The sequence below is a fragment of the Podarcis melisellensis genome, assembly GCF_964234715.1.
Source record: "Podarcis melisellensis genome assembly, chromosome: 13".
NCBI lineage: Eukaryota > Metazoa > Chordata > Lepidosauria > Squamata > Lacertidae > Podarcis > Podarcis melisellensis.
Window position 1 is genome coordinate 588,912 of NC_138545.1, and position 11,055 is coordinate 599,966.

The 11,055-nt window shown below is 47.1% G+C and overlaps 2 protein-coding genes across 2 annotated transcripts in view; both read left to right on the plus strand.

Moving 5' to 3' along the window:
* LOC309354615 (uncharacterized protein) overlaps nt 1–10,781 on the plus strand; it is an 87,399-nt gene extending 76,618 nt beyond the window's left edge. The window contains exons 4-6 of the mRNA XM_081884849.1: nt 5,660–5,742; nt 6,315–6,441; nt 8,119–10,781. Of these exons, the coding sequence (XP_081740975.1) occupies nt 5,660–5,742; nt 6,315–6,441; nt 8,119–9,929 (2,021 nt within the window). The 3' untranslated portion in view covers nt 9,930–10,781. The remainder of the gene's footprint in view (nt 1–5,659; nt 5,743–6,314; nt 6,442–8,118) is intronic.
* On the plus strand, nt 1,116–5,262 carry LOC309355988 (zinc finger protein 165-like; the record flags this gene model as incomplete). The annotated part of the gene is made up of 4 exons (XM_081887166.1): nt 1,116–1,315; nt 4,331–4,823; nt 4,999–5,053; nt 5,249–5,262. Exons 2-4 carry the CDS (start codon nt 4,422–4,424, stop codon nt 5,260–5,262), a joined length of 471 nt encoding a protein of 156 aa, XP_081743292.1. The 5' UTR covers nt 1,116–1,315; nt 4,331–4,421.
* Nucleotides 10,782–11,055: the final 274 nt, after the last annotated feature.

The following is an 11,055-nucleotide window of genomic DNA, read 5'->3' on the forward strand; positions in this document are numbered from 1 at the left end:
GATATCCCGCTTTATCACTACCCGAAGGAGTCTCAAAGTGGCCAACATTCTCCTTTCCCTTCCTCCCTCTCTGTAAGGTAAGTGGGGCTGAGAGACTTCAGAGAAGTGCGACTGGCCCAAGGTCACCCAGCAGCTGCATGTGGAGGAGCGGAGAATCGAACCCGGTTCCCCAGATTACGAGTCCACCGCTCTTAACTACTACACCACACTAGCTCCCTATTGTACACTGTTACCTTGAACTTCTCGTTTATTTTTAAATAAATCAGTTGTACTCCACCTCACACCTCATTCTTCGCTACGTTGGGGGTGAAGTGTTCAGATCAGAGTTCTGGCATGGCAGTGGGACTAAGGGGGGGGGGGTTGGTGAAAGGCCCAGCTGTGCCCCTTGAATGCAGAGGGAAGAGGGAGCAGGAGGGGGTGGGCGCAACATGGGGAGAGAAACAACCTCTCCATGGTAAATTCTGAAGCGTTTTTCAAAGTGCTCCATGAAAACAAACTTCTATAACATTCCTATAAGGTAGACCAGTAGCATAGGCACAGCTTTTCTTAAACTTGCTAATATGAGCTGCTACACTTCAGGTAAATAGATGGTCCTGGTTCTAGACTGGGTGGGGGAAAGCTCAAATCGGTTTCTGTTACTTCCCTCTCGCTCCTTTCCTTAGTTATGGAGGTGTGGCAGTTCAATCCTTTTAACCAGACCAGGTTCCTTTCCCTCAGCCTCCCTCCCTCTCAGCAATGCCCCTCCTGAGGCGTTTTATTTGGGGCGCCAGACCCAGGGGATCCCTCGGCCCTCTTCTTTCTCTCCGACCCCCGGAGCCTGTCTCTCCCCCGACTCAGCCCCTCTTCCTCTCTCCTTCTTCTCCTCAGGCCAGAGCCACTTCTCCCTCAGACCAGCCTCTCCTCCTCCTCCTCCCTTCCTCCCATCTCAGCTCCAGCCTCAAAACTCCCTCAGAAAAGGCGCCTCTCATCTTCCCGCCAAAAGGGTTGGCTCCGCCCCGCCTTTGGCTGGCTGTCTGGATAGCCAATCAGAGAGAGGCTCCTGCTCCCTGGTGGGGTTTCTGAGGGACTGCGCCACCAGACTCGGCCCGGGCTCAGCTCTCCATCTCTCTGCGCGGCTTGCCAAGGGTTAAAGGAACTGAGTTGCATTCCCGGAGAGGGAAGGAGAGATGGAGGGGGGAGCCGGGTCCTCCAGAGCCAGAGCCCCTCCCTCGCTGCCCGGTCCTTCCTGCAAGGCTTTTGTCTCCTCTGCAAGAGCAGCCTGGGGGGCTCCTTCTGCAAGAGGGGGCAGCTGTCTCTCCGCCCCTTCTGGGCTCGGGTGAGTCTCTTCACTCTTCTTGCAAAGGGTGCAATGGGGAGAAGGGGGGATCCAGGGATGAAGGGGGAGGATGCGCGGGGGGGCTGCTGAGCTCCTGCCTGGAGAGACCCCCAAATCACATCCAAGGTTCCTGCCACCCTCCTCTTCGCGAAGACCGAGCTGGGGGCGAGGTCACAGGCTGGCAACTCGAGTCTTCCTTTGGATCCATGCGCTGCTTTCCTCTGTGGGGACAATCAGGCCGAGGTTGTAGCCGGACGGAAATAATTTTACGTAAAATATACGCAAAAAAATAAAAAGCAAAACCTGACCTATGCAAGAAAGAAAGAAAGTCTGTGGGAAGATGGAGGGCAGAGAAGAGAAAGCGCTTCTTGGTGCGGTGCAGAGTCAAGCCTGCGGAACTCCCCGCCCCAGGAGGCGAGGCCGGGACCAGGGCAGGGAGGAGGAGGAGGAGGAGGAGAGGCTTCTGGTGGCTTCATCCTCCAGAGCTGAGCTCTTGTCTCCCCAGCGATGCTGCTGAATCCCAGTTGCTGGAAGGAAGCGCAGGGGGAGAGAGGGGCTCTTGCGCCCCAGTCCTGCTGGGGGGCTTCCCATTCAGGCCCCGGTGGGAGCAGGAGGGGGGAATCTGGAGGGGCCCAATGGCCTCATCCTGCAGGGCTCCTCAGTTGTCCTGGAAGTAAAGCTCCCCAACACAACCCATATATCAGACCGGGGTGTTATCCGGAATCCAGGCTGACACTCGTGTCCCCATTCAGACATGCAACCACTTTGATGTCCAGAGGATCCTTAGAGACTGAACAGAAAGCCCTGCTGTGATGGACAGCTGAGCCTGGGCAGAGTCTGGAGCTGCAGTCCCTCAGAAACACCTCCAGGGGCTGGAGCCTCTCTCTGATTGGCCAGCCGGAGGCAGGGGCGGAGCCAGCCCTTTTGGCGGGAAGATGAGAGGCGCCTTTTCTGAGGGAGTTTTGAGGCTGGAGCTGAGATGGGAGGAAGGGAGGAGGAGGAGGAGAGGCTGGTCTGAGGGAGAAGTGGCTCTGGGCTGAGGAGAAGAAGGAGAGAGGAAGAGGGGCTGAGTCGGGGAGACAGGCTCCGGGGGTCGGAGAGAAAGAAGAGGGCCGAGGGATCCCCTGGGTCTGGCGCCCAAAATAAAACGCCTCAGGAGGGGCATTGCTGAGAGGGAGGGAGGCTGAGGGAAAGGAACCTGGTCTGGTTAAAAGGATTGAACTGCCACACCTCCATAACTAAGGAAAGGAGCCAGAGGGAAGTAACAGAAACCGATTTGGGCATTTTCCCACTTCGTCTAGAAACAGGAACATCAATTTACCTGAAGTGTAGCAGCTCATTTTAGCAACTGAAGTTTAAGGAAAGGTGTGCCTATTTTACTGTGTTTAAGCCTGTGACATTCCTATGTTTACTTTAATAACCTAACTTCTACCTGAAACAATGCAACTCCCAACCCAATTTTGTTTCTCAAACCTCTTTTTTGTAAATAAAACTTGTTTGTTCCGCTTCTGCCTAAGACTAAGTTTTCCCACACACAAGATAGCTTGTGGTAAATTGTAGGAATTTCTGTAATTGGTGTACCGTGTGGTGGGTCCACTATATTTGATTGGTGTTACTTGAGGGGGTGAGTCCACCACATTTTAATTGGGGGCTGGCGGTGGGGTCTGCTACACCTGCTGAGAGATACAGGAGGTCTTACCATCCAAGGCTGGAAAGGTCTCTGTGGAAAGAGGAAAGGACTCCCTCAGAAAGAGGCGGACTCTCCTGCCTTGGAGGTTTTTAAACAGAACTTGGCTGGCCACCTGTCAAGAGTGCTTGAGTTGTGATTTCTGCATTGCAGGGGGTTGGGCTAGATGATCCCTGGGGTCCCATCCAACTCCACAATGCTCCGTTTCTACTGAAAGGAAACAAACCTGTGGTGTGTGGAGGGGTGAAATAGGCTGCCCTTCAAGTCCTGAGAGTGCTTGGGAGCCCCTCTCCCACCAGCCCCTTCTGCCCAAAATAGCATCTTTAGCAAACTACACGTCCCAGGATTCTTTGCTCTTTAAAGTGGACTGATCCTGCTTTGAAGATGCTCCCTCCCCTTTCTTGAGGTTCCATATGTATGTTGAAGCTTAATTTTCCACCCCCAGACTTGAGGCTTTACGTTACTGTTGTTCTGGTGGTTAGTCTTATTGCTCTTACTGCTGCTGCCCCTTTATGGAATGTTCTCCCCAAGGAGATTCGCCTGGCGCCTTCATTGCAAATCTTTAGGCAACAGGGGAAACCTTTTCCACCAGGCATTTGGCTGATCAACATTATATGGCGGTTAAAATGTGTCAGTGGAAAGGGTGGTGGTTATTGGTTTGCTTTGCTTTTGCTTGGCCTTTAATTTGCATTTTCATTATGTATTTTTATGTTGTGAACTGCCCTATGGCCTTCAGATGAAGGGCGGTAAACAAAAACAAAAAATAAGATGATGATAATAATAATAATAATAATAATAATAATAATAATAATAATACATATATTACCTAGGGCGAGTTACAACCATTTTAACCATTAGAACTAATGACAGTCACAAGAATAGGGTGGGTCCTGAAAACAAGTTTTGAATGGTGCCTCTGTGGGGAGGGAATTCCCCAACCAGAATGCCCCCTCTTGAGCCATTTTTCACCCAAAACATGGAGGGTGGTGAAACTAGCAAGAGGGCTCCCTCTGCCGCCATTAACCTGAGACCCAGGAGGGCCTGTAGGGAAGGGAGCGGTTCTTCAGATATTTGGAGGCCTAAGTAAACTCCTCATGTGAACATCTTGATTTGGGCCCAGAAGTGAACTGACCAACAAGGCAGCTGTTTTGAAATAGGAATTAAATGTGTTCTCAAGAGGTGTTGTGGGGATTTGGTGGGGAGGGGTAGGCCCATGGATGCCACCTGGATCTCCTTGGAGAAAAAAGCAGGATAGAAATGCCATTAATAAATTTAATTCTCCTGATGGTGTTTAAATTTTACAACAGAATAATGTATTTGCTTTGTAGGATTTGCCAGCACCTCTCGTTTGGATGGACAGAAATTGACAGAGGACCAAGCAATTCCTTCTGATCTTTTGGAGACTTTCTGAGAGCACAGATGGATGAGCAAGACTCAGCTGGCCCTGGAGCAGAAAGAGGCCATGGCATTGACACTGGGAGCAATGGGGGATTCTGGGAAAGCTCCATGCAGAAGATCCTGGGTGAGGAGGACACCCTTTGCTCAGAGATGCAGAGCCAGCAGTTCAGGCAGTTCTGCTCCCAGGAGGCCAAAGGACCCCGAGACGTTTGCCACCGGTTCCTCCACCTTGACTGTCAGTGGCTGAAGCCAGAAAGGCACACGAAAGCTGAGATGCTGGACCTGGTGATCTTGGAGCAGTTCCTGGCTGTCCTTCCAGCGGAGATGGAGAACTGGGTGAGGGAATGCGGAGCGGAGACCAGTTCCCAGGCCGTGGCCCTGGCCGAAGGTTTCCTCCTGAGTCAGGCAGAGGAGAGGAAGCAGGTGAGAGAGACTTTCCTCTGGATGCTCCCAAGGGGCTCCAAGGAGGGAGAACAAACCCAAATGCTAAAAAAATGAGGCATCCTTCTTCGGAAAGCATCCAAGGAATAAGATCGGATACCCCTAAAGTTTTTGCCTCTGCAAAACTCTCTATCTGAAATCTTTGTTGCTCTTTCAGGGAAAGGATCTGTTTGCAGAAATGATTCCATTGGTCGCCAGGAAGTGGCCGCTGGGTAAGGAAGGAGCTTTGATTTGCTGCATTCTATGGATTTTGAATCTAACCTGCGGATTCTTTTCAACTTTTAGTGGAAGGCACTTGGGGCCCAGAGAAGGGGAGATGTATTTTTTACACAACTAGAATATGAAATAGGTTGGGACATTGAAGTGGACTCAGCTGGTGAGACATTCATAGAACCCTAAAATTGTAGATTTGGAAGAGTGACCCCAAGGGACATCTAGTCCAACCATCTGCAATGCCATTGTTCTCAACTAAAGTATCCACAACCAATTAAAACCCTTTGTTGAAAACCTCCGAGAAAGGAGAGTCCACCACCTTCCAAGCGATAAATGAGTTTTTTCTCATTTTTTTCACATTCTGTGGATTTTGAAACTAATCTGTGGGTTATTTTCATCTTTGCCAGAAAGATATCTGAGGCCAAGACCCCAGAGGAGGGGAGATGTATTCTTGCACTACTAAAATATGAATTGGATAGAAACGCTAAAATGCACTCAGCAGGGGAGACTTTTCTAAGGCCCACCTGTACTTAGAGATGCACTGCTTCACCTCTGAGAGAAACATCCTGCGCTCTTGGCTTCCCACTTACCTTTGTCTCTTGCAGGTGACAGAAGGGTGCCAGCAAGACCTCCTCATCCCTCTTTCCATGGTGGCAAAGTGCAAGTAGCGGCTGTGGAGCCAGATCAGGTAGGGGGAAAGAGTCTTGTGGGCAAAGAGGCTGAGAGGTGGGGCAGCCAGGGTGCCTCTGGACCCAAACAAATCTCTCTCCTCCTCTTTGCTTCTGTCACAACTGACCTTAAAAAGGTCCGAAAATGCCATTTGAGAAGGTTTATCTGCTGAAACTAATGAACGGACAATTCGCTTTAACTTTCCTTCTGAATGTTGCTAATTTATCAGTTGTTGCAGTTTTATTTGTCTATTTTGTCTATTTTTTGTGAAATACTAAAATACACTTCTCACCATTTTACAGACTGTAAAGAACAGGAACCAGGATTAACCTTTACCAGCCCCAATTGTTGCAAAATAGGGCTTTCCCCACCCTCTCCTCCTTGTGCCCCTATGCACCCCTTGAAGTTGGCCTTAGGGCATTGGGAGGCCCCCTCCTGAACAATGCACACAATAAAAGGAGCATCTATTCTTAAAATATGTGGGGAAACGATCCCATGAAAACAACAGAGCAATTAATAGGCAGGAAACAAAAGCTCAATGTGAAGTAGATGATCTTTATGCTGTCTAAGCGGAGGAACTTTTTCTTTTAGGTTTCATTGTGCTTTGAAGATGTAGCTGTTCGTTTCACGGAAGAGGAGTGGGCGTTGCTGGATCCTGACCAGAGAGCTCTGCATAAGGAAGTCATGGGGGAGAATCGTGGGATTATAGACTCTCTTGGTAAGGCTCCCTGTTGGATCATAATTTCTGTTTTGAAATTCTCTGTGTGATGAACCTCCAATATTTTGATGTTCACGAGTGCTACCTACTACATCTGGGATTCTAACAGCCCTACAGCACACCTTGAATGGAGGGCTATCAAGTGTTTTGTCTGTGAATAGTCTTCCTCCAATTCTGCCTTTTTAAGCATGCATCAGGCTGGTCTGAACTGGCCAGGCCCTTTAAATGTAGGCTTCAGGGTGGTTAGGGAAACTGAAGTAGCTTCTGTCAGATATTTTTATTTCATAGAATCATAGAATTGTAAGTTTGCTTCTGTCCATTTTTGGTTGACCAAACAGATGACTAACATTGGAGATGGAGTGGATTCCATGATTGGGCCAAACAAAGTTTTCCCCAGAAAACAGCCAGGCTTTTCAAATCTCAGCTTCCCATAAATATGTCTGTGAATCTAACTCTCTTCCTGTATCACCACTGTGTCCAACCAGTCCATGGAAAACCACCTACAGCACAACAATCCCAATTAAAGCATCCGTGACAGGTGGCCATCCTACCTCTGCTTGAAAACCACCCATGAAGGAGAGTCTACCACTTCCCGCTGGAGACGTTCCACAGTCGAAAAGCTCTGTCAGAAAGTTCTTCCTAATGTTTAGTCGGAGTCTCCTTTCTTGAATTCATTGGCTTGGATTCTACTCTCTGGAGCAGGAGAAAACAAGCTTGCTTCATCTTTCATATGACAGCCCTTTAGATATTTGAAGATGGCTATCATATCTTCTTTCAGTTTTCTCTTTCCAGGACGCGGGTGGCACTGTGGGTTAAACCACAGAGCCTAGGGCTTGCCGATCAGAAGGTCAGCGGTTCAAATCCCCGCAACAGGGTGAGCTCCCGTTGATCGGTCCCTGCTCCTGCCAACCTAGCAGTTCAAAAGCACGTCCAAGTGCAAGTAGATAAGTAGGTACCGCTCCAGCGGGAAGGTAAACGGCGTTTCCGTGCACTGCTCTGGATCACCAGAAGTGGCTTAGTCATGCTGGCCACATGACCCGGAAGCTGTCTGCAGACAAACGCCGGCTCCCTTGGCCCATAGAGCGAGATGAGCGCCGCAACCCCAGAGTTGGTCACGACTGGACCTAATGGTCAGGGGTACCTTTACCTTTACCTATCATATCTTCTTTCAGTTTTCTCTTTTCCCAGGCTAAACATACCTAATCCCCATAACTGTTCCTCAGAAGGCTTGGTTTCCAGACTGATCACCTTCTACACACATTCCAGCTTGTCAACATCCTTCTTAAGTTGTGGTGCCAACTTCCTTCCCTTGATCTGGTCCATTCCTTCCCTTGATCTGGACACTTGATGCAGCCTAGAATAGCATTCGCATTTTTTGCTACTGCATCACACTTATGCCACGTGGTAAGCTTGTGGTCTGCTAAGAGCCCTAGCGCCTTTTCACACGTACTACTTGCAAGCCAGGTGTTCCCCATCTTGTTTCTGCAGATGTTATTCCTGCCTAACCAAAGGCACAAATATAAGTTGGCAGACAAAAAAGGCACTGAACCCTGTAGTAAGGCCTCACTTCTAACTCTCTTCAGTTCTCCCTCTACCACAAGTGTTGATTAGCATTGTTCTGTAATTTGGGATTCTATCTCTTCCTGAGGATCTAATCTGTTTCTATCTTTCTTGCAGGTGGTGATAATTTGGAGATTAAGAACAAAGGGGAGAATGCCAAAATCCAGAAAGTGGAAATGCCACATACATATTTGGAGTTGGCTGAGAGCTCCCATTCCACTTCCCATAAAAGAAACCCAGTGGGGAAGAAACCATATCAGTGCTTGGAATGTGCAAAGAGTTTCAGTCAGAAGGCCAAGCTCACTTCCCATCAAAGAATTCACACGGGGGAGAAACCCTATCAGTGCGTTGAATGTGGACAGAGGTTCAGCCGGAAGGATAGTCTCACTTCTCATCGAAGAATTCATACAGGGGAAGAACCGTATCAGTGCTTGGAATGTGGAAAGAGCTTCAGTCAGAGAGCCCATCTCACCGCCCATCAAAGAATTCATACAGGGGAGAAACCCTATCAGTGTCTGGAATGTGGAAAGAGCTTCACCTGGAAGGTAAATCTCACAGCCCATCAAATAATTCATACAGGGGAGAAACCATATCAGTGCTCAGAATGTGGAAAAAGCTTCAGTGGGAGGACCAATTTTGTTGCTCATCAAAGAATTCATACAGGAGAGAAACCATATCAGTGCTTGGAATGTGGAAAGAGCTTCATCTGGAAGAAAAATTTCACTTATCATCAGAGAATTCATACAGGAGAGAAACCATATCAGTGCTCTGAATGTGGAAAGAGCTTCAGTGTGGGGGCCAATCTCATAGCCCATCAAAGAATTCATACAGGAGAGAAACCATATCAGTGCTTAGAATGTGGAAAGAGGTTCAGTGCAAGGACTAATCTCATGGCCCATCAAAGAATTCATACAGGAGAGAACCCATATCAGTGCTTGGAATGTGGAAAGAAGTTCAGTCGGAAGGAAAGTCTCACTTCCCATCAAATAATTCATACAGGGAAGAAACCATATCAGTGCTTGGAATGTGGAAAGAGCTTCACTCAGAAGAAAAGTTTCACTTCCCATCAAAGAATTCATACAGGGGAGAAAGTAAATCAGTGCTTGGAATGTGGAAAGAGCTTCACTGAGAAGCAAAGTCTCACCTTACACCTAAGAATTCATATTGGTGAGAAACCATATCAGTGCTTGGAATGTGGAAAGAGCTTCACTCAGAAGGGAAGTCTCACTTTACATCAAAGAATTCATACAGGGGAGAAACCATATAAATGCTTGGAATGTGGGAAGAGTTTCACTCAGAAGGGAGGTCTTACTTCCCACCAAAGAATTCATACAGGGGAGAAACCATATCAGTGCTTGGAATGTGGAGAGGGCTTCACTTACAAGGAAAGTCTTACTTCCCATCAAAGAATTCACACAGGGAAGAAACCATATCAGTGTTTGGAATGTAGAAAGAGCTTCAGTCAAATCTCCTCTCTCAATTCCCATCAAAGAATTCATACGGGGAATAAACCATATCAGTGCTTCGAATGTGGAAAGAACTTCAATACGAGGGGCCACCTCAGTTCCCATCAAAAAATTCATACAGGGGAGAAACCTTATCAGTGCTTGGAATGTGGGAAGAGCTTCACTTGGAAGAGTAATCTCACTTCCCATCAAAGAATTCATACAGGGGAGAAACCTTATCAGTGCTTGGACTGCGGAAAGAGCTTTACCCACAAGGAAAGTCTCACCTCCCATCAAATAATTCATACAGGGACGAAACCGTATCAGAGCATCGAATGTGGAAAGAGCTTCACTCAGCCCGAAAGTCTCACCTCCCATCAAATAATTCATACAGGGAAGAAACCGTATCAGTGCATCGAATGTGGAAAAAGCTTCACTTGGAAGAAAAGTTTCACTTCCCATCAAAGAATTCACACAGGGTAGAAACCATATCTGTGCATCAAATGTGGAAAGAAATTCAGCGGTAGCTGTCATCTCACTTCCCATCAGATGATTCATACAGGAAAGAAACCATATCAGTGCTTCAAAGTGGAAAGAAATTACCTGGAAGAAAAGTTTCACTTCCTATCAAAGAATTCATATAGAAAGTTTTGATGGAGAAAACAGGGTTTAAAATTGAATGAAAAGTTAAATACTTGGGTATTACTATGACAAAGAGATTCATCAAAGTTTTTATGTCAAGGGGAAAAACCACGAGTCAAAATGAAAATATTGCAAGATAAGAATGAAAGGGGAGGATTGGGTTTAGCTGATATGAAATTGGCCTTTGCAGCCCATTGTTTGGTGTGGATGAAGAAGAGAGTGACATTGATAAATAAGAGACTTCTGGAATTAGAGGGTCATGATTTAAAAGCATGGATATTTGTGGTATGATAAGGTCAAAGTTAATGTGGATTTCAAAAACTATTTATTGAGACATACCATATTGAGAATTTGCAATGGATATAAACCTAAGTTATACGTGAAGATACCTTTATGGATTTCAGTGCAAGAAGTGTTCATAGAAAAGAGGCAATAGGCAAAGAGAAATGGTTAACTTATCAAGAGTTGAAAAACTCCACTCAAATGAGTCAAGGAGACTGTAAAATTAAAACAAGGGAACAACAAACAACGGAAGTTTATAGATTCTAGTGGTTTTCTTATTACAACTAACAAAGATTTAAGTTGGATAAAAAGACTTTGGGTACAGAAAAAAGACAGGTTTTGAAATATAGTTGTGTACAGACAAATATGTTATTGTGAAAACATTTGTTGTTTAATCGTTTAGTCATGTCCGCCTCTTCGTGACTCCCTGGACCAGAGCACGCCAGGCACGCCTGTCTTCAACTGCCTCCTGCAGTTGGTCAAACTCATGCTGGTAGCTTTGAGAACACTGTCCAACCATCTCGTCCTCCGTCGTCCCCTTCTCCTTGTGCCCTCCATCTTTCCCAACATCAGGGTCTTTTCCAGGGAGTCTTCTCTTCTCATGAAGTGGCCAAAGTCTTGGAGCCTCAGCTTCAGGATCTGTCCTTCCAGTGAGCACTCAGGGCTTATTTCCTTCAGAATGGAG